At 38.2% G+C, this 23,801-nt stretch overlaps 1 protein-coding gene and 1 long non-coding RNA gene across 4 annotated transcripts in view; one reads left to right on the top strand and one right to left on the bottom strand.

Annotated features, from left to right (window-relative positions):
• si:dkey-33c9.6 (breakpoint cluster region protein) overlaps positions 1–18,202 on the top strand; it is a 24,473-nt gene extending 6,271 nt beyond the window's left edge. For 2 of the 3 annotated variants that reach the window (XM_038294859.1, XM_038294858.1), the window contains exons 5-23: positions 2,094–2,201; positions 2,283–2,334; positions 2,414–2,466; positions 3,296–3,433; positions 3,552–3,673; positions 3,767–3,923; positions 4,014–4,133; positions 4,235–4,310; positions 5,851–5,946; positions 6,096–6,170; positions 7,913–8,010; positions 8,188–8,289; positions 11,972–12,135; positions 12,724–12,863; positions 13,049–13,183; positions 14,042–14,147; positions 14,348–14,489; positions 16,383–16,524; positions 18,139–18,202. In XM_038294859.1, coding sequence (XP_038150787.1) covers positions 2,094–2,201; positions 2,283–2,334; positions 2,414–2,466; positions 3,296–3,433; positions 3,552–3,673; positions 3,767–3,923; positions 4,014–4,133; positions 4,235–4,310; positions 5,851–5,946; positions 6,096–6,170; positions 7,913–8,010; positions 8,188–8,289; positions 11,972–12,135; positions 12,724–12,863; positions 13,049–13,183; positions 14,042–14,147; positions 14,348–14,489; positions 16,383–16,484 — 1,986 coding nt within the window. In that variant the 3' untranslated portion in view covers positions 16,485–16,524; positions 18,139–18,202. The remainder of the gene's footprint in view (positions 1–2,093; positions 2,202–2,282; positions 2,335–2,413; positions 2,467–3,295; positions 3,434–3,551; positions 3,674–3,766; positions 3,924–4,013; positions 4,134–4,234; positions 4,311–5,850; positions 5,947–6,095; positions 6,171–7,912; positions 8,011–8,187; positions 8,290–11,971; positions 12,136–12,723; positions 12,864–13,048; positions 13,184–14,041; positions 14,148–14,347; positions 14,490–16,382; positions 16,525–18,138) is intronic. The other variant, XM_038294860.1, reaches the window with a different exon arrangement.
• On the bottom strand, positions 5,881–23,801 carry LOC119789778. The gene is made up of 3 exons (XR_005281633.1): positions 23,512–23,801; positions 6,093–6,203; positions 5,881–6,004 (listed from the first exon to the last, which is right to left on the bottom strand). It is a non-coding gene; the product is annotated as an uncharacterized LOC119789778 (long non-coding RNA).

Genomic DNA, 23,801 nt, shown 5'->3' with positions numbered 1-23,801 from the left:
AGGAAGACTGAGATTATCCAAATTCTTAAAGAACTCAGATTTTTTTTTTAAATAGAAACATTTTACATATATTTTATTTTCTTATTCTTGCCACAGATTCCTAGTTTTTATGGTCAGACATATCAATCCTTAACTCTCCTTTCATCTAATTTCTTTTTTTAATTGTAGCTCTGGCTTTAAATTTAGGTAAATTTTTTACAAGCTCATCTATTTAGCTCCTCCCACCTTCACTCCAAATGTATCAAGAGAATCATTCCCACAGTGTGATGCTGCCGCCGTGTTTCATCTCTCCAATCAGTTGATGTTTTGTTTTTTTTATGGGGAAAAATGTATATTGACTGGAAAGCTTGCAAGGAACTATGGGCTCTATCAATTTTGGATCCATAACACGTTCTACAACAATAAACCATGATTCCTTTTGCATCTGAAGCTGAGTAGAACCAAAGTGGGGCCCCTTCGCAATATATACAGACCATAAACAAAATTAACTGGGAAGGTTAGTTCAGCTAAGAAAATCTTCTGCCAAAAGCTGGAAAAACAGCTTCCTGGCAGGTGCTTAAACATTCCATTTTTTTTTTCCCATCAAGCTTTATTCCTGCTGGGGTCACGAGGGATGCTGGTGCCTATCTCCAGCTGTCAATGGGCGAGAGGCGGGGTACACCATGGATGGGTCGCCAGGCTATTTCAGGACAACACAGAGACAAACATGGCGAACAACCATTTAAGCACACCTAAGGAGAATTTAGAGAAGCCTATCAACCTAACAGTCATGTTTTCTTGAACTGTGGGAGGAAGCCAGAGTACCCGGAGAGAACCCACGCATGCACAGGGAGAACATACAAACTCCATGTAGAAAGACCCCAGGCTGGGAATTGATTCAGCAACCTTCTTGCTGCAAGGTAGCAGTGCTACCCACTGCACCACTGAGCAGCCCACACATAATTTTCTTTATTTAAGGCTGGTGACATGAAGTTTGAGTGTACCATGTTCTCTGCCTCCATTGCTGATGCGGTTGCCTGTAGCTGTGGCCGTAAGGTCTGCTGTGCCACCTACAGTAAGGCGTACCGTCAAACTGAAGGAGTCCTGTTGAGCCTAGCTGGCTTGTGGGACTCCTGAGGCAACAAGCATGTCATAAGAACTTAAGTGACATCCGATTTCTGGTCAAAATAGCTTCAATATGACATTGGTTCACCATTTGCAGCTAAAACAGCTTCAGCTACTCTGGATGGCTACAAGGTTTGGGAGTTTGTTTATGGGATTTTTTGACCATTCTTCCAAAAGTGAATTGTGAGGTCACAAACTGATGCTGGATGTAAAGGCCTGGCTCTTAGTCTCAGTTCTAATTCATCCCAGAGGTGTTCTATCTGGCTGAGGTCAGGACACTGTACAGGTCAGTCAGGTTCATCCACACCACACTCTGCCATTCATGGTTTTATGGGCCTTGCTTTGTGCACTGGTGGACAGTCATGTTGGAAGAGGAAGGGAAGGCGGCTCCAAACTGTTCCAACAAAGTTGTGAGCCTGGGATTGTCCAATCTTTCTTGATATACTGAAGCATTAGGAGTGGTGGGGCAAAAGCAAGCTCCTGAAAAACAAATACATAACTGGCAACCTCTTAACCCAGATTTGTCCATCCGATTTCCTGCTGGTGAAAGGTTATTTTGTCACTTCAGAGAACGTGTCTCCACTGCTCTGGAGTCCAGTTGTGAACTGCTTTACACTATCGCTTCCAATGCTGTGCATTGCATTCTGTGATGTAAGGCTTGGATGCAGTTGCTTCACCAAAACGTCTCCTTATGAATGACTGCTTTTTACCATGTGGCATCTCTTTAGAAAGCTGTTGTATACGGTAACTATGTATCTACATAGGATATATGTGTTTTGATTAAGGGTTAAAGACCACTTTTTGAGCCCATTGAGGGTTTTTGGTGAACTACGATTTTGTGTGTTTTTCTCCTGTATGAAAATATCTGTGATATATAATAATATATGATAATAGATCATAATAAACTTATCAAATTTCTACTATGAATGACATGCTGTATTACTTTTGGGTGACATGTCAAGGTTCTAACTACCTGATGTCGTTCCCAGGTAAACCATCTTGGGCTGTACGGAGGGTTCATTGAAAACTATGAGAAAGCCGTTGAAGTAGTTAGGAAGTGCACAACCTCAGATCCTCGCTTCCGCACTCTTGCAGAGGTCCTACAAGTCCTGTAACTCCAGCGATCAATATTTATGTAAATTCTTGTTGTGTCACTTTACATGTTGGTTTTTTCCTAGAGTATGTACATTAACGGTGCTGACAAAGCTCGAACAACATACACTTTAGAAGGTATGAAGAACACATTTCTATTTTCTATTGATGCAAGCTTGGAAGTGTCTAATATATGTTTTTTTTTTTCTGATTGCAGCTCTGCTCTATAAGCCTTTGGATAGAGTAACCAAAACCACACTAGTGCTGCGTGTGAGAAAACTGCACTCCTTCTTTCATACATGTTTTATGTAAACTACTTTCTTGAACCTAACTTTCTAGAGCTTTGTTCTTTTTGAAATTTGAAATAATGTTAGATATCTCTATAGTGGGAAGAATTAAGTTTAGAGAATGTGAAAAAGAAGAAACTGGAACATGAAGGAAGGAATGGAGAAATTAAATTTAAGGACAGAATTTGGAGGAAAGGATAGAAGAAAAAGGAGAGGGGAAGAAGTGTAGGAGAACAACAGTAAGGAGAGAAGGAACTAGGGGAAAAAAGTAGAAAAGTAAAAGCAAGGGAGATAGGCTCAAGAAAGAAGTTTCAAAAAGTAGCAAAGGAGGAGGAGCACAGACAAAAGTAGGACTAAACTGACAAAGTAAGGACGTTTTGGGAAGAGCAAAAATTACAATTTTTTTAATCCAGGTGCTGGAGTGGAAAAATTAGAGAATGTGGTTTTCATGCATCTTTCGCAATTGTTTTTTTTTTTTTTTTACAATGACAACTTAGCTCAATCTACCTCTTTAACTTGCATGTGCCTCTTCCCCACTATATTATGTTTACCTTCCAGAAGCTGTCTGGCCAAGCCCAGGGTTTTTTGTTTTGTGTATTTTTCTAGCATTGTAACAGCGGCATCAATGGGCCTGTAATGTAAACTACAGCCTCTTGATTCTGTGTACACATATTGGGACACACTTTTTTCAAAGAAAATACAGTCTTGGTGTCGATCCCAGACTGTTTTGGAACATTTTCACTTAGTGAACTGAAATGACTGTTGTCATCTTCTATGTTTTTGACTTGAGAAACATCTCTGCGGTCTTACAGGATCTCCTGAAGACGACACCGGTCGAGCACAAAGATTTTGCAGCTTTACAGGAAGCTCTCAGACTGTCCCAAAGCTTCCTGTCTGGTGTCAATGAGAGTTCACAGAGTAAACGTGAGGTCACGCTCACCCATGGCATGGTGAGTCCTCACTTTCATAGGTTGTGCTCAGATGAACAGGCGGTAGATTTGAAAGCAGGCCGGCTGTAAGAAAGAAAAAGCTCATCAGATTTCAATGTGTCTCTGTCTGTTCCACCAGAGAAGACAGTTGATGCGTGACGGCTTTGTGGTGGATGTGAGTGAAGGTGTCCGCAGCCTTCGCCACCTCTTCCTCTACACCGACCTCCTACTGTGCACCAGATTCAAACATGCAGCCAGAGGGTGAGCATGTGGTTATCAAGCCGCTGTAAGAGCCACAGGAAAGTGATGAATATTAAAACCTTAGATTCGACTGTAGAAACATTTGTGTTCCAGGAAGCAGGACCAGTACCGGTTCAGCTGGTATCTGCCTCTGGCTGGACTCAAACTCCGTTGGGTCACAGATCATGAAAGACCTTCTGATACGACGGTTCGTCTGCATAGTTTAAGAACCAAGATGTTCCTCTTACGGCAGCAGCTACAGCAAAACGTGGTCCGTGTTTTAAAAACTGATAGAATAAGTTGTTTATTATTTTTTTTAAATAGAACAAATGATTAAACATCCACATCTTTCCTTGTATAGAAAGGGAGCAGGGGCCTGACTTGGACGGCTCCCAGCAGGAAGAAACTGGAACAGATGGAGCTGCTACTTCTCACACACTCCCCAGTTTACAGACTGGACCTGCATAGCCCCAGTGGAAAAGTATAAACAAGAAAACAAATTTTTTAACTTTTTCAGCACATTTGCTGTCCTTAATTCATGAAAAAACTAATTTATAAAATCCACTTTGTCTGTCACCACAGAGTCACACTTTATTCTTCTCCTCTCTGTATGAACTTGAAGAATGGAGAGAAAACATCCACAAACTCACCACAGAAAGTGAGTTCACAGCTGTGTTACGCTATAGAGGACAAAGCATGGTCATATTGTAATCAAGGCAAGGCAAGGCAAATTTATTTGTATAGCACAATTCAGTACAAAGACAATGCAAAGTGCTTTGCATGATTAAAATATAGAAAAATAAAACAGAATCAAAGCAAGTAGGAAAAATAAAATAAAATAAAAAATGCAGAAACAAAAAAGAACATTAAAAATAGTTGGACTAAAGAAAATAAAAGAGTAGAACTAGCAATTGTTCAGTTGAACTGTTTAACTAGAATAGCCGAGTCTTGATTTAAAGGAACTCAGGCTTTCCGCACTTTTACAGTTTTCTGGAAGTTTGTTCCAGATAAGTGGAGCATAGGATCTAAATGCTGCTTCTCCATGTATGCATGATGTCACACCAGTCCCTACAACAATCACTCTGACATTAAAGTTTCTGATCAACTAGATCAGAAAAATGTTAAAGAATAAATCTTTATCTAATAAATTTACCATAATAGTATTTATAACCCTTGGAACACCTTGCATTTCGTTTCATTGTACAACCACAAACTTCAAAGTTATTTGAATGAATGAAGTAATAAGCCACAACAAAGTAGTGTGATGTGGAAGGAAAGTTATGCAAGACATCATATAAATATGAATCTGAAAAGAGCACATTTTGATGTCTCTTAATCTGATAAGAGAACTCCACTGTAATCAGTTATCAAAGAAATAATTAATGGGACACTGTAGTAACTGCGACTGTGTTCACATGAATTCGTGTTTACAGTTTACACAACATTTTTATTATGAAAAGGTGATCTGGTCTTGTTAAAACCAATTCCTCAAATTTTTTCATGTGCAAAAGTCTATGTATGCATTTCAACTTTGGCTGCAATTCACTGCAAACACACTGCTCCCCACGATGAAACATGGGGATGGCAGCATCATGCTTTGGGGAAACATTTCCTGTGAAAGGAGAAAACAGTGCATCATATTTAATAGGATGATAAGATTGATGGATCTTAACATAAACCCGATAAAAACCTGTGCGATAAAACCCTGTGGTGCAACCTTAGATTCCTTCAGAAAACATCCACCTAGGGTCAGAATGGAGTCATTCAGGGTTGCAGGTTGGAGTGGTGACCCTGCAGGGTAAAGATAGTGAGATATATGAATTGTTTACATCATAGCATGTTTTTTTTCCCCTCTAATTCTAACTTGTTTTGCGGTTGCCATGACCCACATGGCTGAGAATTTACACAGAAAATATAACGTTCTTAATGAGGTTAATGAGGGTTTCAGTCACTTTAAATATCAGTCACTGAGACTCTATATTATATTGTTTTAACAGAAGCCTGTCTAATATGATGTCTTTAAATTGTCTTTACCTCATGCAAATGCTAAATTTAAGTAAAGACTTCTTGCATTAGTAATAAAGATTTTAAAAAGCTATACAAAACAAGGAGGAAGGACTTAAAATCAGCAGAAGGGGAACCACAGAGTTGATGAATCATAAGTGTATCCCTCTTCTCTCCTGTTTTTGTTTGTTTAGACATTGAAACCGTCCCTCCAGACTTACTTACTCTCACCAGTGCGTGTGTGAAACTGAGAATGACCCAGCAGCCCCATCTTCACAGCTCTATTGCAGGTACACTCACCTCCTCCCACCATAAGCCTTTTTCTTCCTTCTATCAAAGAAACATTTCCTGAAACATAATTAAAATATTGTCATAGCTTTTATCTTTTCATGCAACCCAAAAACATTTCATGCTCTTTTTCTTCTCTGACACTCACCAGCAGAAGATGAAAATTCGTTATGTGGGACAGTTAGTGTGGCGATCCATTCTGCTTCCGGTCTGCAGGAACCGGCTTGTATGTATCTTTATAAAAAATGCTTTCAAATGTCTACAGAAAGAATACAAATACGCAGCTTTACACTCATTTATCATGGCTTTGAATAAATTAATTTCTGTATTTTAGGGATTTATTTCATGTTATTTGCTTTCTGTCCTTCTGTGAAATAGCTGAAACAGTAATTGGCTGCTCAAATCTCATTTGATTGGGAATTTTCTTACCAGAAAATCATATATTATGACACAAAAATATAACTTTTAAATCAATAAATAAACTTTCCCTTGTAGAGGGATTACATACTTTTGGTAGACATTAATGACATCCGGGCATTTTTTTCTCATCCATAGACTTGCTGTAAGTCCTTGAATTAATTAATTCTTAATTTTCATGGGACTGAATCCTGTTTTTCAGCACAGCACCAAATATTTGGATGGGTTTTGTGTTTGGAATAGGTCCAGCAATGATGTATGTTTGAAAACATGGCCATGTTGGAGGTTCAAGTTCCCCCATCTGGCTCATATCTAGCAGACAGTAAAGCAGCCCCACAGCAATATGCTGCCATTGCCATTTTTGGCAGTGATTACAGAGTTACAGTATTAGATTTGAACCAAATGGTTCAATCTTTTTTATGTCTATTGACTACAATAACCTTTATTCAGAGAGGTTTAGCTTGTACGATGGCCAAGAAATACAAACGGCATGCAAACGAACTCACAGCCAATTCTTGCAAACACTAAAAGAGACTAGCACAGAAAAAACAAATGCGAAGGAAAAATGCTGCAAAGCTAAAAAGCTGCAGTTACAAAAAAAGAGCAACAAAATGGAAATGCCCTGCAAACACAAAAAATACATGAACGATGCAAAGACCTGAAAAAAAAGCAAAAGAAAAAAGCTGCAAGCATTCTACAAGCTAAGAACAACTTACAGCTCTGCATAACTGAAGTGCATCAGACCGCTGGAAGGAGAGGATCATCCACACATATAATACCAGACAAATTACTAGGCATTAATGTCTAAGGACTGAATTTGTTTTAAAAACCTAAATGGGGTACAGGTTCAGAGAAGACTTGAAGGGAAGAGAGAAGAAATATTTCTTAATTTATGCTTTTACTCAGGGTCCGTTCCCGTATGAGTTGATAATCATCTTCTCCTCATGACCTGGAGCTCTTCTGTTGTGTGAACATAGTCTGCAGCTTTTGTCAACTTGCAGCATTTGTCCTTTGCATTTTATTCTGTTTTGCATCATTTACATTTTTGTAACAGGTTTTGTGTTTTGCTCTCTATTTCCTGTGATTGAAGCATTAATCCTTTGCAGCATCCTTTTTTTTATAGGCGTTTTATGAGTTTATGTGTTAGTCCTGTTTTTGTGTTTGCGGGACGTTTTGGTATTTGTTGTGAATTCATGTACGTATTTGCATGATTTTTGCCCCCCTCGTTTGTTTTTTTAGGTTGTTATGAATGCATTTTGATCCCATGTGGATTAAAGTAATCATTTAATTATTAAATTTGTGCAACCATTTTTTTCTCACTGTAATTTATAACATTAGTTGAGAATGGCTCATTTGAATAAATCTAAACCCTAAATTTAAACAACATTCATGTCGATAGTATATTTATGTAAAAACTGTGTATCATAAAGAGATGATTAAACAATTATCCTATTAAATATTATATCATATTAGAGATTATTAAAGAAGAAAGTGTGACAAACTTGTATAACAGATAAAGGAAAGGTTGGTTAAGACTGTTTTCTCCTCCAGGTGTTTATGTGTGCGTTGAGGTCGATGGTAACGAGTTTTATGATCAACAAGCCCAGACACATTCCTCTGTCTGCAGCCTCAACCCACACTGGGACCAGGTATGTGTACAGGTCACGCCTAAACCCGAAACATATACAGTCATAGAGTAAAATGGCTCAGACCGAGGGTTCCTCTCCTCTTTCTACAGACTCAGTGGACATCAGCAGATAGAAATCCAGCAGATAGTCATGACTTTGGAGCCTAAAACTGTGGGCTTTCTTTTTAATTTCAAACAGGAGCTGTCCTTCCAGGTGGATGGTGCACAGAAGATGATGGTGCTCTGTGTGAGTCAGTCTAATGGACAGGATGGCACAGTCTTGGGGAAATCTACTCTAAAGGTACAACAAGAAAATCGCACACACCCAAGCTGTCCCAGCCGAGGACAGTTCTGGTGCTTTGTAAAAAGTATTCACACCCCCTGCAATTTTAAAATCTCAACTAGAAGTTTCAGCATGCTTTTATGTGACAGACCAAAACAAAGCAGGTCAAATTCAAATTAGAGAACCAATAAACATTTTCACACAAACTAAGGAACACAGCTGAGAATCGAGAAGCGGTGTTAGTTTACCAATGAGCTTTGCACACCCCCTGAAGCTCTGTTCAATCCAACATCTGGTCATTGAACCATCCACCTACGTACAGTGTATGGAGTTAATGAATTAGAGATGCAGCCTCTGGAGGAGCTCTATCGATCCTATGGATGCTCAGGTGGAATAATCTCTTTTCAGAACATCTAATGGAAATACAATAACTATGAACAGGTTTCTGCAGATCCTAAAGGCTTCATAGGGTAATGGAATGATTTGAGCCAGATATGGAGGAATTGGGGGAACAGCCAAAAACGGTTTGGGTCTATTAAAAGTGTGAACACACCAAATCCAATTTTGCATCCAATTCAACAGAAAATCGTGTCGGATGAGGTCGATTAGCGCTGATCGAAATCAATTGGGATGATCACACCAGACATGGTGTGATCAGGGGGCTTGCATAGCTCTGACTGAGATAGAGCCCAGGTCTATTTCAGTCGGACTATGCAGCTATTCAGCTTTAATTTCATGGGTCTGACAGGAAGAGAGAGGCGGTTACATAGCAAAAGCCATCCGCTTTGGGGAAAATATACAAAATAAAATCTATCAATGGCAGGAAAACATCAGTTTTGGAGTCGCACTTCACATATATAGCAAGCAGGATAGACTCGTGCAAAAACAATCAATGAAACAATAAAAGATAATACTTTACTAACGATAGGAGTTCAGGAGGACAGAAAACGGATATAGTAAAATAGAGATCCTCTTTGAGCCTCACAAAAAACAAAGTAAGGAGGGACAGACAAAGCAGGTAAGGGCGGCGTATCTCTCTGACCTTATTAAAAAAAAAAGAAAAAGAAAAAAAAACAACTTTTACAAACTTCACAGATCTCTCTCTGAGAATCACTTCACTGCCTCAGTCAGCATATAAACTGCCTCACTGCCTTTATTGCTGTGTTTAACTTTCCCTTAGATGTAGTTTCCATTATGTTTCAATATCGGCCAATAAAAATCCTCTATCTAGATGTGAATTCATGCACTAGATATGCTGCACAGACTCATCAAGGGGCTTTGTGTTATAGCTGCGCTGTTTTTTTTTTTTAAATACTTATTTATTTTAAGAACTTTTCATAATCTGTCCAAGTAAAATGTGGGAAATTGTTCTTTTTTTTGGCTCAAAGACAGCAGTTAAAACTATCTGCACAGAACTGCTCACCCTGCATAATCGGAGCCTCTCTATATGCTTTCAGTGTGAAAAGGGAAAAAAAAAACGGATCAGAGTTTAAAAAGTCATACTCAGAGATTAATTCAGAGGGCATAGTAAACATGCTGAAAGACGGAAATATGGTAAAAAGAATACATACTAAACGTTCTGGGGCTTTTCACCTAGAATATACCACCTTCATGGGAGAACAATAATACGGTCTAGGGCTAGCTATAAAAGAAACAATACAAGCCACATATTTTTATTTCTAAGAAAAATAGTTAATAGACTACATTATGTTGACCCATCACTATAAAATAGCTGTATAGGAGATGTGACAGAATGTGGTTTCAACATGAAGACGTGAGGCAAGATTAAACGGTTTGGATAGTTTTGCAAGGCTCTGTAATTTTCCTAATGGCTCATGTTAAGCTACAAATTTATATCTAACTTTTTTTTAATTTGTGCTTCTAACAGTTTCAACTGAAAAACTGGACCCTAAACTATAGTGTTTTCTATTAAAACGTAATCTAAACAGTTAGAAATACTTAAACCAAAATATATTTGTTTTAAAACTGGATGATTAAAGATTATTCTCTATTATAAGCTGTCTGTTTTGCTTGGTAATCCAATATATCAAATTAACCGGACTCTAAAAGTCATGTTCTTTCAAAAGCATTTAGCGTTTTACTAGTAACAAACAAGGCGTGTTTAACATTACAGAGTTAAAAGGCTCATGCAGCGTGAAAAAAGAAAGCTCCCAAAAAAAAAAAAAAACCCGAAGCAGTGTTAGCAGCTGAGACGTGTTTACAAGCTGTGACTTATAGCAGGGCGGGTGTTAGAAAGTGCAAAGCACTAAGGGTGATAGTGAAGCTGTTTCTCTTTTCTTTTGCTGTCATGCAAACAGTTTAGTTATACATACTATTCTAAATATATTAATCTATAATATATGCATAGAAAGCAGCAGGTATTTTTAACCTCATGAGGAAGTAATTGAGCACTAATTATAAGATACTAGAGCAGGGGTCTGCAACCTTCAAAATTAAAGAGCCAGTTTGCCATAGATGCAAAAAAAAAAAAAAAAAAAAAAGTTGATAAGATCTATAAATCACATATCTGCATGTCAGACAACATTTTAAATTAAAAGATATCTATTTTTTCTCTGCTGTATGACATGTGTTTCTAGTTCATAGAACTGGAAAGATCTAAAACTTTATTCTAGGTTTTAGAATAAATTTGGTATCAAGAAGAAACACAAATTTTCTGGATGTTTGTCTGTGGAAAATGATGTAAAAACCAAACACAATGCTTTTAAACTAAGGATGGAAAAAAATTGAAACTTTTTATTGGTCCTTTTTAATATGCTTCTGTTATGGAAATCAATTCTGTGATACATAAAAAAATGCAAAGCTTCTAAAACGTGCATTTGTTATTTTACTGTACTTAAAACCAATGCTTGGTTATTTATCATGTTTAGACCCATTGTAGAGGGTCCATAGATGCACTTGCAGACCCCTGCTCTAGACAGACTGTCAACCCTTAAAAAATTGAAAACAGAGGAATATTTCAGCTCTATTTCTCAGGAACCAGTGTGGCAGCAATGACTTATTTATTGACATGGGGTCTATTTATCTAATCAATAAATGAGATCAAACTAATATGCCTTTTCTTTGTGAGATGATGCTACTCAGCTGCTGCAGTTAAAAAAAAAGATTTCTATGTGAAAAATGCAGTTTTTGTTACAATGTTCTATAAAGAGAGAGATATATTTAGGAGACTCGCTTTTATTCTCTATTGCAAGCTGTTTGTTGTGCTCTGTAATCCAATATATCAAATAAACCTGACTCCAAAAATCCTGTTCTTTTAAAAACATCGAGAAGATTTTATATGTAACAAACAGGACATGTTTAACATTACAGACTTAGAGGGACCACGCAGCGTGAAAGAAGAAAGGGGAAAAAAACAAAGCAGCGTTAGCAGCTGAGGTTCTGTTTATCTCATCACATAAATGAGATCAAACTAAAAAATGTTTTTCTTTGTGAGATGATGCTGCTCAGCTGCTGCAGTTTAAAAAAATGTATTTCTATGTGAAAAAAGCAGTTTTTGTTCTAATGTTTCATGAAGAGAGAGATATTCAGGAGACACATTAGGAAATATCATCTTGATGGGTGTAAATATTCACCATGATCCCCTTAATTCTTAAATGAGGATGAATGAATAACATGCAAGCAAGTTTTAAGCTCTTCTTGTTTAAAAATCTTTGATTTTTTTTAATCTCTTTTTGTTAAGTTGGAGTCTAAAAGCCTGAGTAGTCGTTGGAGGAGGCAGACCGTGCAGCTGGGTCAGTTGGAGGTGACCCTCTCCCTGAAGTACTGTCCACACCAGCTGGAACCACCAGGCTCTCCCATTCAACAACCACCCATCTTCTGTGTCCCCATCCAGACGGTGGCTCAGTAAGTGTCTGTTTGGCCGATCAGAAGTTTTCAATTTCAGTTCCATTCAGTTTATTTATATAGCGCCAAATTCACAACACATGTCATCTCAAGGCACTTTACAGTTCAACCAGATCATACAATCAAATTGATACAAAGTTTTCTATCTAAGGAAAACCAGTTGATTGCATTGACTCATTGACTCAAATACAATCACTCACACTAAGCATGCTTGTAGCGACAGTGGAGAGGAAAAACTCCCTTTTAACAGGAAGAACCCTCCAGCAGAACCAGGCTCAGTGTGAGCGGCCATCTGCTGAGGCCGACTGGGGTTCAAGGAGACAGAAGCAGAGATACAAAAAGCAGCTGTAAAAGGCGGCCCCGTCCAGGAAACACACAGCCAGGCAGAAGTTTTACTTCCTTTCAGTGCAGTTTTGCATGACCAGTTCTTTTAAAACAGAAGCGGTTGTTTTGTGCGGTAAGGTGGGCGAAGCAGAAGTGTGGTGTGAAGCAGGGGCCGATGAGCAGAGAAATGAAAGCCCTCCCCATGTCAGCTTGACTAATGCTGTCGCCCCAACCACCAACAACTATTTTCGTTCCCATCCTCAGACAGGAAGGAGTGTTTGTTCCTCATGTGGTGAGATGCTGCGTGGAGGAGGTGGAGAGGAGAGGCATGGACGAGGTGGGAATCTACAGGATATCAGGCACCGCCACAGACATCATCTCACTTAAAGCTGCGTTCAACAGCAGTAAGAAAAACAACAAAAACACCTCAGTCAAAAAAAAAAAAAAAATGAGCCACAGCATGACTTCTAGCTGTTTGTCTTTAAAAGACCACCACTATGAGAAAGTCAGTGAAAGGAAGCGTGCAGCCAAAAACTACAGAGGTAATACTGACGCTAATAACCACAATCATCTGTGTCTGTCTGCTCAGATCTGAGGGAAGCAGTCACAAGAATGAGAAGCTCCGAGGTGAACACCGTCTCTGGTGTCCTAAAACTCTACTTCAGAGAGCTGCCGGAGCCTCTCATCCCCTCTGAGCTGTTTCACAGTCTGGCAAACACACTGGGTAAGACCTCAACATTCCCAACGCTTCTCTAGATGTGCAATAATATTCATGCAACCCCCTGGTTAGAAGCTATAAAAAAGGCTTTTATTGTGGTTTGATGACCACAAGATGCCACTCTTTGCTGCAGCTGGCAGAGTGCTGCAGGTTGCTGTGATAACATCTATCCTCCTCCAGGCTTGTTTGTTCCAGTTGTTTAACACCTTTCAGCCATTTTTCAAATTAAAAAAATGACTAAAGTAAGATTAGACGTTATTTTTTACTATCCTGCTCTATTGAAATTACATATTTGCTTGTCCTTCACAATTTTAAGAGAGGCTAAGAAAAAAAATAAAATAAAGGAATAACACCTAAAGAAACAAAGGCTACTAAAAGGTATAGGGGAGGATTTTCATGCATTTTTGAAAAGACCTGCCCTCTCTACTTGTACTCACTCCTGAGAGGGAACGACTATTAAACGCGTGGAGAGCGTGCATGAGCCCATTTCTCCTCATGCACGCTCTGTTTAAAAGTTTGCATCATTCATATAAGATTCCTTTCCAAAAGAAGATTTGCTATTTTTCTCACTATGTCAGACTCAACAACGGTAAGTGAAAATGGAGACAAGCACGTAGGACGGCCTTACATAAACATATCAACAGAATGATTGACAATTAGGAGCACCACTTATTTTGATGATCCACCCACAAAAAAATATAATCAGCTATACTTTTAGTTGGATTTTATTTGACTTTAATTTGTGATCTTTATGTGAGAAACCCAGTAATTTCAAATAGAATGAATAGTTTAATGCATATGAATATTATTTACCTTCATGAGTCCTGAGCATTTACTCTAATCATCATCTGACTCTCCCTCCAGAAATACAGGACATGGACTCACGCCTCGTCTCCATGCTGTCCCTGCTGCAGTCCACTCCTGATGTCAACCGTAACACTTTCCTCTACCTGCTGCATCATCTCCGAAGGTGTTTATCTCAAAGTTGGTTATTCTGAAAACATAAAGTTACAGTTTGACTTATTAACTGCACTCACTGCATGCTATTTCCAGAACCAGTCAGAATTTACAAATGATTTTCAAAATCAAGATAACCTTTAAATAATAAACTGTAGATAAAACCTCTGAATTGTTTCATTTTTTTTAGTCAATGTTTTTTTTTTTTTCCAGAGTTGCAGAGAGAAAACATATTAACAAGATGACTCTGCTAAACTTGGCAACAGTTTTTGGTCCCAGCCTCTTGCGCCCCCCGGTGGCAGGATTGGAGCACAATGGCGTCACAGTGGACATCTCTCAGGAGGTGGTGATACAGGTATGAACTGGAAAAGCACTTGGAAAGCTCAGACCACTACCAAGGAGCACAATTCCCCCCTCATACTGTGACTTCCACCTTAAGTTATTACCTGTATTCACTGAATCTTTCAAAGTTACCCGGATCCAGATGGTTTTCTGGATCATCACCAAAATTATTATTTTTTTTTTTTGCAAATCACAATACTCTGAATTTTTCTGCAAAATTGGTCTATAACCTTCTTAGTTATTTTGGAAAGATTCAGTAAGACAAACAAAGATGAAAACATAACCATCTTGGTGGAGCTAAAAATAAATTAAACCCTACATTTTAGTAACAAGAAAACAAAAAACAACAGATAATTGAGTATAAATCAATGTTACATTATGTAAGGTAATTCTTCATGCTGTTTATGTTAATTTAAGGCACAACATTGTTGAAAGTGGGGGGGACCTTGATGTTAATTAAATGCATTAACGTATTGCGTATCCGTATTGCATTAACAAATGTTGAAATACATATAACACATCACTACAACAGGTGGAAATAGCTGCTGTGAAGCGCTATGAAATGATAAACTCCAAAAAACCATGGCAAGATTTCAGCTCAAGATGACTGAATGATCACTTTCCCCTCTGGACTCATGAGGAAAACCTCCTCACTGTCTGACCACTGTCAGTCAAAAATCCTTAAGTATGTTGGCCAATCAGCATCAAGCAACCAGCTTTAAGACCCCACCCCTGCTCTATAGACCCTCTAAGAGGTTTAACCTCACTGGAAGGGATGTTTTTTGGCACGTTATCCAATCAGGGCTCTGTTTTCTCACTGTTTACCTCATAGACTGAGTTTCAAACCTCAACAGGGAGAGGTTGACGGGCAGCGTCCTGCTGCTCCAAGTACGAGAGCAGAATAAACTGCTGATTAAAGTGCAACATACTCATTCATTTACTACATTTATGAAGTTTGACAATGCATATTTTACCAATCATTTTATATACCATATAAGCATATCCGCTGCGAGAGACATAAAAATCCATAAATCACAATGTATGATTGTTTAACTTTTTATTTGTATGAGACAGCTATTAGTATTCTATAGGCAAATCTGATGACATTAAAGTTATAGCATAAAACCTTAAAGGAAAGGGGTGATCTTCTACCACCTTAGGAAAGGTCCAGACTAAAAAAGAGTAATATTAAATTATCAATCAATCAAAACTTCTTTATCATTAACTACAATTTACATTGCAAACGAAATTTCAGTTTCAGTACAACCGTTGATCACAATACGTCACATACATTCCAGTGGGGGTCCTGAGAGGGGGGAACGGATTGAGTGAGGCTATGCGTGCCACAGAACGCTGCCATTTGGCAGAATGGAGCATTCTTATGGCTTGCCTGGTTCCCACCTGTTACCTGGCTCCCCAGGTCCCAGGCGGTTAACTATAGCGCTGCCTTTATCTCTGTGGAAAGATAGGAGCCACATTGGGGAAGAAAGGGGGGAAAAAAACATATTTCCCACTTTTTCCTTGACAGGATACAGTTTGAGATATCAAAAAACCCTTCTGCACAAGAATAGCACATGTAACACAAGTTTGCAGCAATGTTTATTTACATGCAAGTGGCAGATAGTCACACAGGAAATATAGACAGGAGGTATTCTTTCTACTGACAGAACATGCAAACTGAACAAAAGTAAGTGAGAATAAAAAGATTACAGATGGCACATCCCCCTAAGCGTATATAATACGTTACAGATCAGGGGCTGAGCAGGGATTAAACGATCCAATGAGCCATGGCTTATAAAAAGAAAAGTAAAGTTAGATCAGCTTCCCGACTAGAACAGTAGAAACCAAGACTTCCATAACTTCTTTTCCTTTTTCAAACTGATTCTTCCTCTGTGTTTACATTCAGGTCCAGGTGGTTTTCTCCTATCTGCAGAGCGACAGTCTCCCTGAACCCCAGACTTCTCTGCCATACAGCTCAGATACTGAGGAAGAGAACACCCACATGTGAGACAGCCATCCATCTGGTGGCCTGAAAGTGGTTCATACAGGTGCTGGTCATAAAATTAGAATATCATGAAAAAGTAGATTGATTTCAGTAATTCCAGTTAAAAAGTGAAACTTGTATATTATATTCATACATTACATACAAACTCATATATTTCAGATGTTTATTTTGTTTAATTTTGATGATTACAAATGACAACAAATGAAAATCTCAAATTCATCATATCAGAAAATTAGAATATTACTGAAGACCAATAAAAACAAAGGATTTATAGAAATGTTGGCCAACTGAAAAGTATGAACATGAAAAGTATGAGCATGTACAGCACTCAGTATTTAGTTGGGCCTCCTTTGGCCTGTATTACTGCAGCAATGCGGCGTGGCATGGAGTCGATCAGTCTGTGGCACTGCTCAGGTGTTATGATAGCCCAGGTTGCTCTAATAGTGGCTTTTAGCTCTTCTGAATTGTTGGGTCTGGTGTATTGCATCTTCTTCTTCACAATACCCCATAGATTTTCTATGGGGTTAAGGTCAGGAGAGTTTGCTGGCCAATTAAGAACAGGGATACCATGGTCCTTCAACCAGGTACTGGTAGCTTTGGCACTGTGTGCAGGTGCCAAGTCCTGTTGGAAAATGAAATCTGCATCTCCAAAAAGTTGGTCAGCTGCAGGAAGCATGAAGTGCTCTAAAACTTCCTGGTATGTGGCTGCGTTGACCCTGGACCTCAGAAAACACAATGGACCAACACCAGCAGATGACATGGCACCCCAAACCATCACTGACTGTGGAAACTTTACACTGGACTTCAAGCAACGTGGATGAAGTGCCTCTCTTCTTTTCCTCCAGACTCTGGGACCTTGATTTCCAAAGGAAATGCAAAATTTACTTTCATCAGAGAACATGACTTTGGACCACTCACCAGCAGTCCAGTCCTGTTTCTCTTTAGCCCAGGCAAGACGCTTCTGACGCTGTCTGTGGTTCAAGAGTGGCTTGACACAAGGAATGCGACAGCAGAAACCCATGTCTTTCATACGTCTGTGTGTGGTGGTTCTTGAAGCACTCACTCCAGCTGCAGTCCACTCTTTGTGAATCTCCCCCACATTTTTGAATGGGTTTTGTTTCACAATCCTCTCCAGGGTGCGGTTATCTCTCTTGCTTGTACACTTTTTTCGACCACATCTTTTCCTTCCCTTCGCCTCTCTATTAATGTGCTTGGACACTGAGCTCTGTGAACAGCCAGCCTCTTTAGCGATGACCTTTTGTGTCTTGCCCTCCTTGTGCAAGGTGTCGATGGTCGTCTTTTGGACAACTGTCAAGTCAGCAGTCTTCCCCATGATTGTGTAGCCTATAGAACTAGACTGAAAGACCATTTAAAGGCTTTTGCAGGTGGTTTGAGTTAATTAGCTGATTAGAGTGTGGCACCAGGGGCCATCAATTTTGAACCTTTTCACAATATTCTAATTTTCTGATATGATGAATTTGAGATTTTCATTTGTTGTCATTTGTAATCATCAAAATTAAACAAAATAAACATCTGAAATATATGAGTTTGTATGTAATGTATGAATATAATATACAAGTTTCACTTTTTAAATTGAATTACTGAAATCAATCTACTTTTTCATGATATTCTAATTTTATGACCAGCACCTGTATAGCAGGAGGGGAGACATCTGAGCTGCAAATGTAAAATAATAAACTTAATTTATTGTTTTAAAAAAATATGAATGTTGGGTTTTTTTGGTCCTTTTTTTGCAACATTCAAAGACCAATTTCATGGTTATCATTTTAAGTGCTTATGTGCAACACAGTGTGTCACATTCATTACACTGAATGGATGTTGTGAATTTAAACACCTGAAAGTAAAACCTGACTCTGGTTAAATGTTGTTTTCAGGCGGAACTCATTGATTTTCTTCGTATGTTTAATCCCCTTCGGCTGCAGGGATTCACCTCTTTCAATGCCGGTGGCTGAAGGGTGATGAACAGACAGGGGAGGTCAACACTGATGCAGCAGGTCACACATTCATTCACACCTAATGGGGAAAATTTAGACTGGGTGGTCAGCAGGCGAGGAAGGACTGAGTCACTGCAGAAAATCTTTCGTGGATGGAAAGAAAACTAATAACCTCCATATCCAACATGCTGCGCATGGCTCAAATATGTAAATTATCAAATTATTACTTATATTAATATGAACTCGTTTTATTACATATTTTATAAGAAATAGTTTTATTACTTTGTATTTTTAATAATAACAATAATAATTTAACTTAACTGATCTCACATTAGAGAAATGTACCTCTGCATTTAACCCATCCCCTTGGGGAGCAGTGGGATGCCATCGTGGGGTTAAGGGTCTTGCTCAGAGACCTGGAGTGGCAGTCTGTGGGAGCAGGTTTCGAACTCACAACCTCAGAATTCCAAGCTCCACTAGGTTAAGGCAATTAACCGCCTATTTTTTTTTTTTTAAATAATAGCCTAATAATAAATTTTTATGTTAGTTTTAGAATTTTAACTCCATAATAAACTGGACATCAAAATATAAGGAGCTCATTTATAACACTATTTACAACATACATTTTTTTTTACATAAATAAGGTTTTAATCTAATGCCTGTACCAGTTTAAAAGGAAATGTGTGATCTGCTTAGATTATCTATAAAAATCTAAACTTAAAAGCTGTAGGGGGAGAAAAAAGGCATTTTTTACTCTATATATCCAGACCTTTCCGGATGAACTTGGTGCTAAATGTTCTAACGGTTAAAATGCAGTTGAGGAAAAATCAGGGGAGCACATGTTGTAAAAAGGTCACAGATCACTTCTCTGAGCCTGAAATCCAATCGGTCGGGGTTCAGATCCAACTAGACGGAGTTCACCATGCAGTGTATGCCCCATAAAAGTCAGGAGCACATGCACACACACATGAACGGCCTGCGTTTGACCCGTCCGTGCCACAGATGGGACTTTCTTTCCAGCCGCACCACCTGGGAAGGCCGGGTTAGTGTTTCCTTTTAGCCAAACCCCACCACCACCACCACCTCTCCTTCCATCAGCCTTTTGATGGCTAATCCTGGACTCAGAGTCAGGCTCCCAGAGCACTAACAGACTGGAGGGTGTGTGGCAGTGGGACAGTTTGACACCTGGGAGCAGTGGGAATCATTTGAATCTAACAGTCTAGGTTATAGTCATGCTCGACCAGATTTTAACTCTTATAAAAATGATAAATACCCCATAAAAATCCATAGATGATAGTTTTATTCGCCTCGTTTGAGAGAATAAATGATTCAAATCTTAATTACAGTCTCTTATTTCTGTAGAAGTTGCAATTTCCTCTTTTGCAGTAAGAACTGATTTAAAAATATTTCAGAATTTGTGTTTTTTATGACATTTATGTTGAGAGGACGGTAAAACCCAACACAGAGTTACAGACACTAAAATATAAACATACTACAAAGAAAACATGAATATAAAACCAAAATGACACTAAATTATTTATCAATTGTTTTTGTACAATAAGATTTTTTTTCTTATCAAGTATAAAATTCTAGAGCATTTCACTATTATTACACCTTATTTAACGTCAGTTATATTTTTTGGATATCAATTATTATTACTATCCTTTTAAAACAAAAATTATGAGAAAAAATTTTTTTTATTTAATCCCATTGATTTATAGCATTTAATTTTAACTATAAAATAACAGATGTAAAATAGTCTAAAAATAAGAACATAAATGGTGAAATTGTTATAAAGTGTACTTAATTCTTTTTTAGATAATGAAAAATTGATGAACAAAGAAAAAGATAAGGAAGAGTAAAATTTGTACAGATGTTGACAGAGTTTTCGTAAATTTTGCATATCTTTTAAAGTTATATGTTGTCTCTGCTAAAGAGGAACTACAGCTGCAGTTTAAAAGAAATATCCATAAAATCCATTTCGGCCAATTGTTTAAACTGGAAGTCAGTCTAGGAAACAGAAAAGAGTTGGAACGTGGATCTTACACATTCCAAGGTTAAATGATTTAACTCTCTTTTTAGATAAAAAAAAATATATATATTGAACCGTTGTCTAAACTCTTTCTTTTTTTTTTTTTTACCATGACATTTATGCTTTGTTGAGGATCCAGTTCTGTCAGGTCTTTAAAGTGGGCCCAATTCTTTAGTTGTGATCTCAGCTGAACGGTGAGCATGTAAATTTGAGAAAAAATTTTTAAATTATGAAAGTCAAATTTATGAATCAAGAGGGATCTCATTAGTAACAAATTAATATAGTTGCTGAATCTCTCTATGTGGCTATAAGGCTACTGCTGCATTCGCATTTTTAATGATAATAACACATTCACAGAATGTCTACAGGGGTGCAGAATAAAAGTATTGGTTTTACTGAAAAATATATATTACGGTATATAAATACCGGTAATTGTTTTTTAAAATTTGACAGGTCTAAAAGATATAAACAATGCAAAAGGATTCTGCACCAATAGGAATAGTTGGTGGAAGTCAGATGAGACTCAGGGATTTTATAGCTCAATGACAAATTTCTCAGGGTGACATTCTCAGATTCAAAATCCAAAAAAGAAAAGACATCAGTCAAGCTTTTAATGAAGAAGAGGCAGTAAGGAGCCACATGGAGAGCTCCTCTATCCTTCTGGAAATGTCAGATAGATGTTAAGCATTAGCAAAACCTGGCGATGGATGGATGGATGGATGGATGGATGGATGGATGGATGGATGGATGGATGGATGGATGGATGGATGGATGGATGGATGGATGGATGGATGGATGGATGGATGGATGGATGGATGGATGGATGGATCTTTTTAGATGATTAATGTAAAAAGAAAATCAGAATTTCCAAACAAAAGGCTTCCTGATTCTTCTCATGATTTCTTTCTTCTCTTGGGTATAGATAGATAAAATTTAAAGAGCCGTCATATTGGAGTTAGTATGTGGGAAAAAACTAAAGATGAATAGTGAAGTTTAAAGGGCAACTTTGTTTAATTTTGACATCATTTTTTGACATGAGTCTGAGATCAGTTTTAGATTTAACTGCTGTTATTTCTTAAAACTGGGTTTTGTTAGATATCAACCAAGGCATTTAAAACTCCTGAATTTAAAACTGACCATAGTTATCAACATTTTCAGTGTTGGATATTTTATTTCATATTTTTGATGAGTCTAAATGTAAAATAGTTTGAAGAAATTCTGATTTACATTAAAAAAAAAACCCCATAAGAGTAGAAATATTACAGCTAAAACTAAAGATATATTACCAGTCTACTTGATCAAGATTAACCATACAAAAATACATACATTTGTAAAAGTCATAATTTCAAATTCTTTTTTTTTTTCCACTTGAACTTTTTTTTGTTTTACTAATATTAATATTAGTCTTGTCCGATCCTTTTCAGAATCAGAATCAGAAATACTTTAATAGTCCCAGAGGGAAATTACTTTTGTTACACGCTCCAGCTACAGTTTTATATATATATACACACATCCAACTACACAACATAAAAAAGATATCTTATTTTCTGTGATTGGTAAAACAGATTTTATTTCTTTTACATTTTAATTAGATTTCTCCTTAGAAACAGTGTATCCCAGTTAACCGCTATTCTGGTTAATTTCTCTCCCTCCCTTAGTCTTCATGCACTCTACCCTTTTCCCCACCCAACTCGCATTATGTCACAGTTTACTAACCTCCATTTAACGCCATTTTCTAATTTGTTCTCATTGTTCCCTGATGGATTCTTCTGTTGTTTCCCTTTCAAAATCATTTATCACATCGATATTTTTGCCTGTTACCTCCCACTTTTTCTGCCTGTTTCTCTTTACCCTTCATAATGTTTCTCCTAAGGTCCTGTCTGCGACTGAACCCTCTCCAAATTCTCACCCTTTGAAAAGTACGTAATTTTCAAGTGTTAAAATTACAACTCATTGGGAATCTATATATTTCATAATATGTTGAAAGAATGCAGGTGTGCTTATAATGGCGTACTGCGGAATATCCATGTTGTTGATGCCCAGAGCCATGCTATGCTTGATTAGTCCTAATCTGGCCTGGGAGTCGGGTTGCCGTGTCGGCGGCGTGTGTGTATGGAAGGCATGCAGGCTGCAGATCACAGGGATTGACCCTCAGCCTCTCAGGTTAACAGAAGCCTCTACATGTGTGAGTTCTGGAAGCCGTGCTTGTGAAACGTACTGAGCATCTCAGCTCCAGGGCACATGATAAGAATCTGGAGCGTTTGAGGAATCGCTGTCCGGATCAGCCGCACAATGTCTGGCTGTGGGTTTAATAAAGAAGGCAGTAGAATAAAGAGAAACATGGATGTGTGGAGGTCTGTAAGAAGTCTTGTTGAACTTTGGCTCCAGGTTCAGTGCAGCAGGACTCACCTCTCATAAAAACGTGCCCTGGTGAGGCTGTAAACATAAAATGCTAAACTCACACTCCTCTTGCCACTGGTTCCAGATTACAATAGCCTTTTTAATTAATAGACTATTAAAAAAACAAGAGACTTGCTCCCATCCACAGTGCTTCAGATAACAGAAGAAGTGTTACGGGTTTAGTGAGAACAGAACCGCAGCAAAGTGGCTGCCTGCAGACGGCTTAAGTTGTCTGTTAGTGTCTGTGTAAGTGTGTGTTTGGAGTGTTTTTAGGATCAAACCCTCATGTCTACAGAGCCGGCGTTGAAGAGACGACCGCTGACAGGTGCTTCCTGCAGTAACGCAGCAGGTGTTTCAAACTCTCTCTCTCACACACACACAGACACGCACAGAGAGGCAGATACTTTACCCCCCAGGACACGATTCTATGTGTACTGACACAGACACACACTTTCCTTTCCCCTTCACGCACTGAAGTTGTGGACTACAGGCTAAACTTAACTTCCAAAGCTGCTTCGAGTGCGTCTGTGGTGTCATTTCATTGAGAGATCTCTTGTTACTTTTAGAAAAAATAAAATTTGAACTGTTATTTTTTATAGAAAGTTCTGATTTCATTATAAAACCACACTCTCTAAAGTCTTACCTCTTTTATTTGATGAGTTTCAAGCAAGATTCTGCATCTCCCGACGGCAGCTTGCACGGTCCTGATAGAATAAAATCCTGTCATTTGGGTGTGTTTTAGTCCGTTCAGCCTTGTAGGTCACCAGATGTCGGCGGGTTGTTTTGGGGGTTAGTCTAGCATCACTTTCAGCAGCTGCCTGCTGTTAAAAGCTCTTCTGAAAACAGTGAACATGAACCAAAGCTAAAACATTACGAAAAAGAAAACCAAGAGATCCAAAAAATAAATCAATCAAAACTATTTTAGCAGCAAAT

This window comes from Cyprinodon tularosa, unplaced genomic scaffold, assembly GCF_016077235.1.
Source record: "Cyprinodon tularosa strain WSP-4 unplaced genomic scaffold, ASM1607723v1 ctg347, whole genome shotgun sequence".
NCBI lineage: Eukaryota > Metazoa > Chordata > Actinopteri > Cyprinodontiformes > Cyprinodontidae > Cyprinodon > Cyprinodon tularosa.
This window is presented reverse-complemented; position numbering and strand designations above follow the sequence as displayed.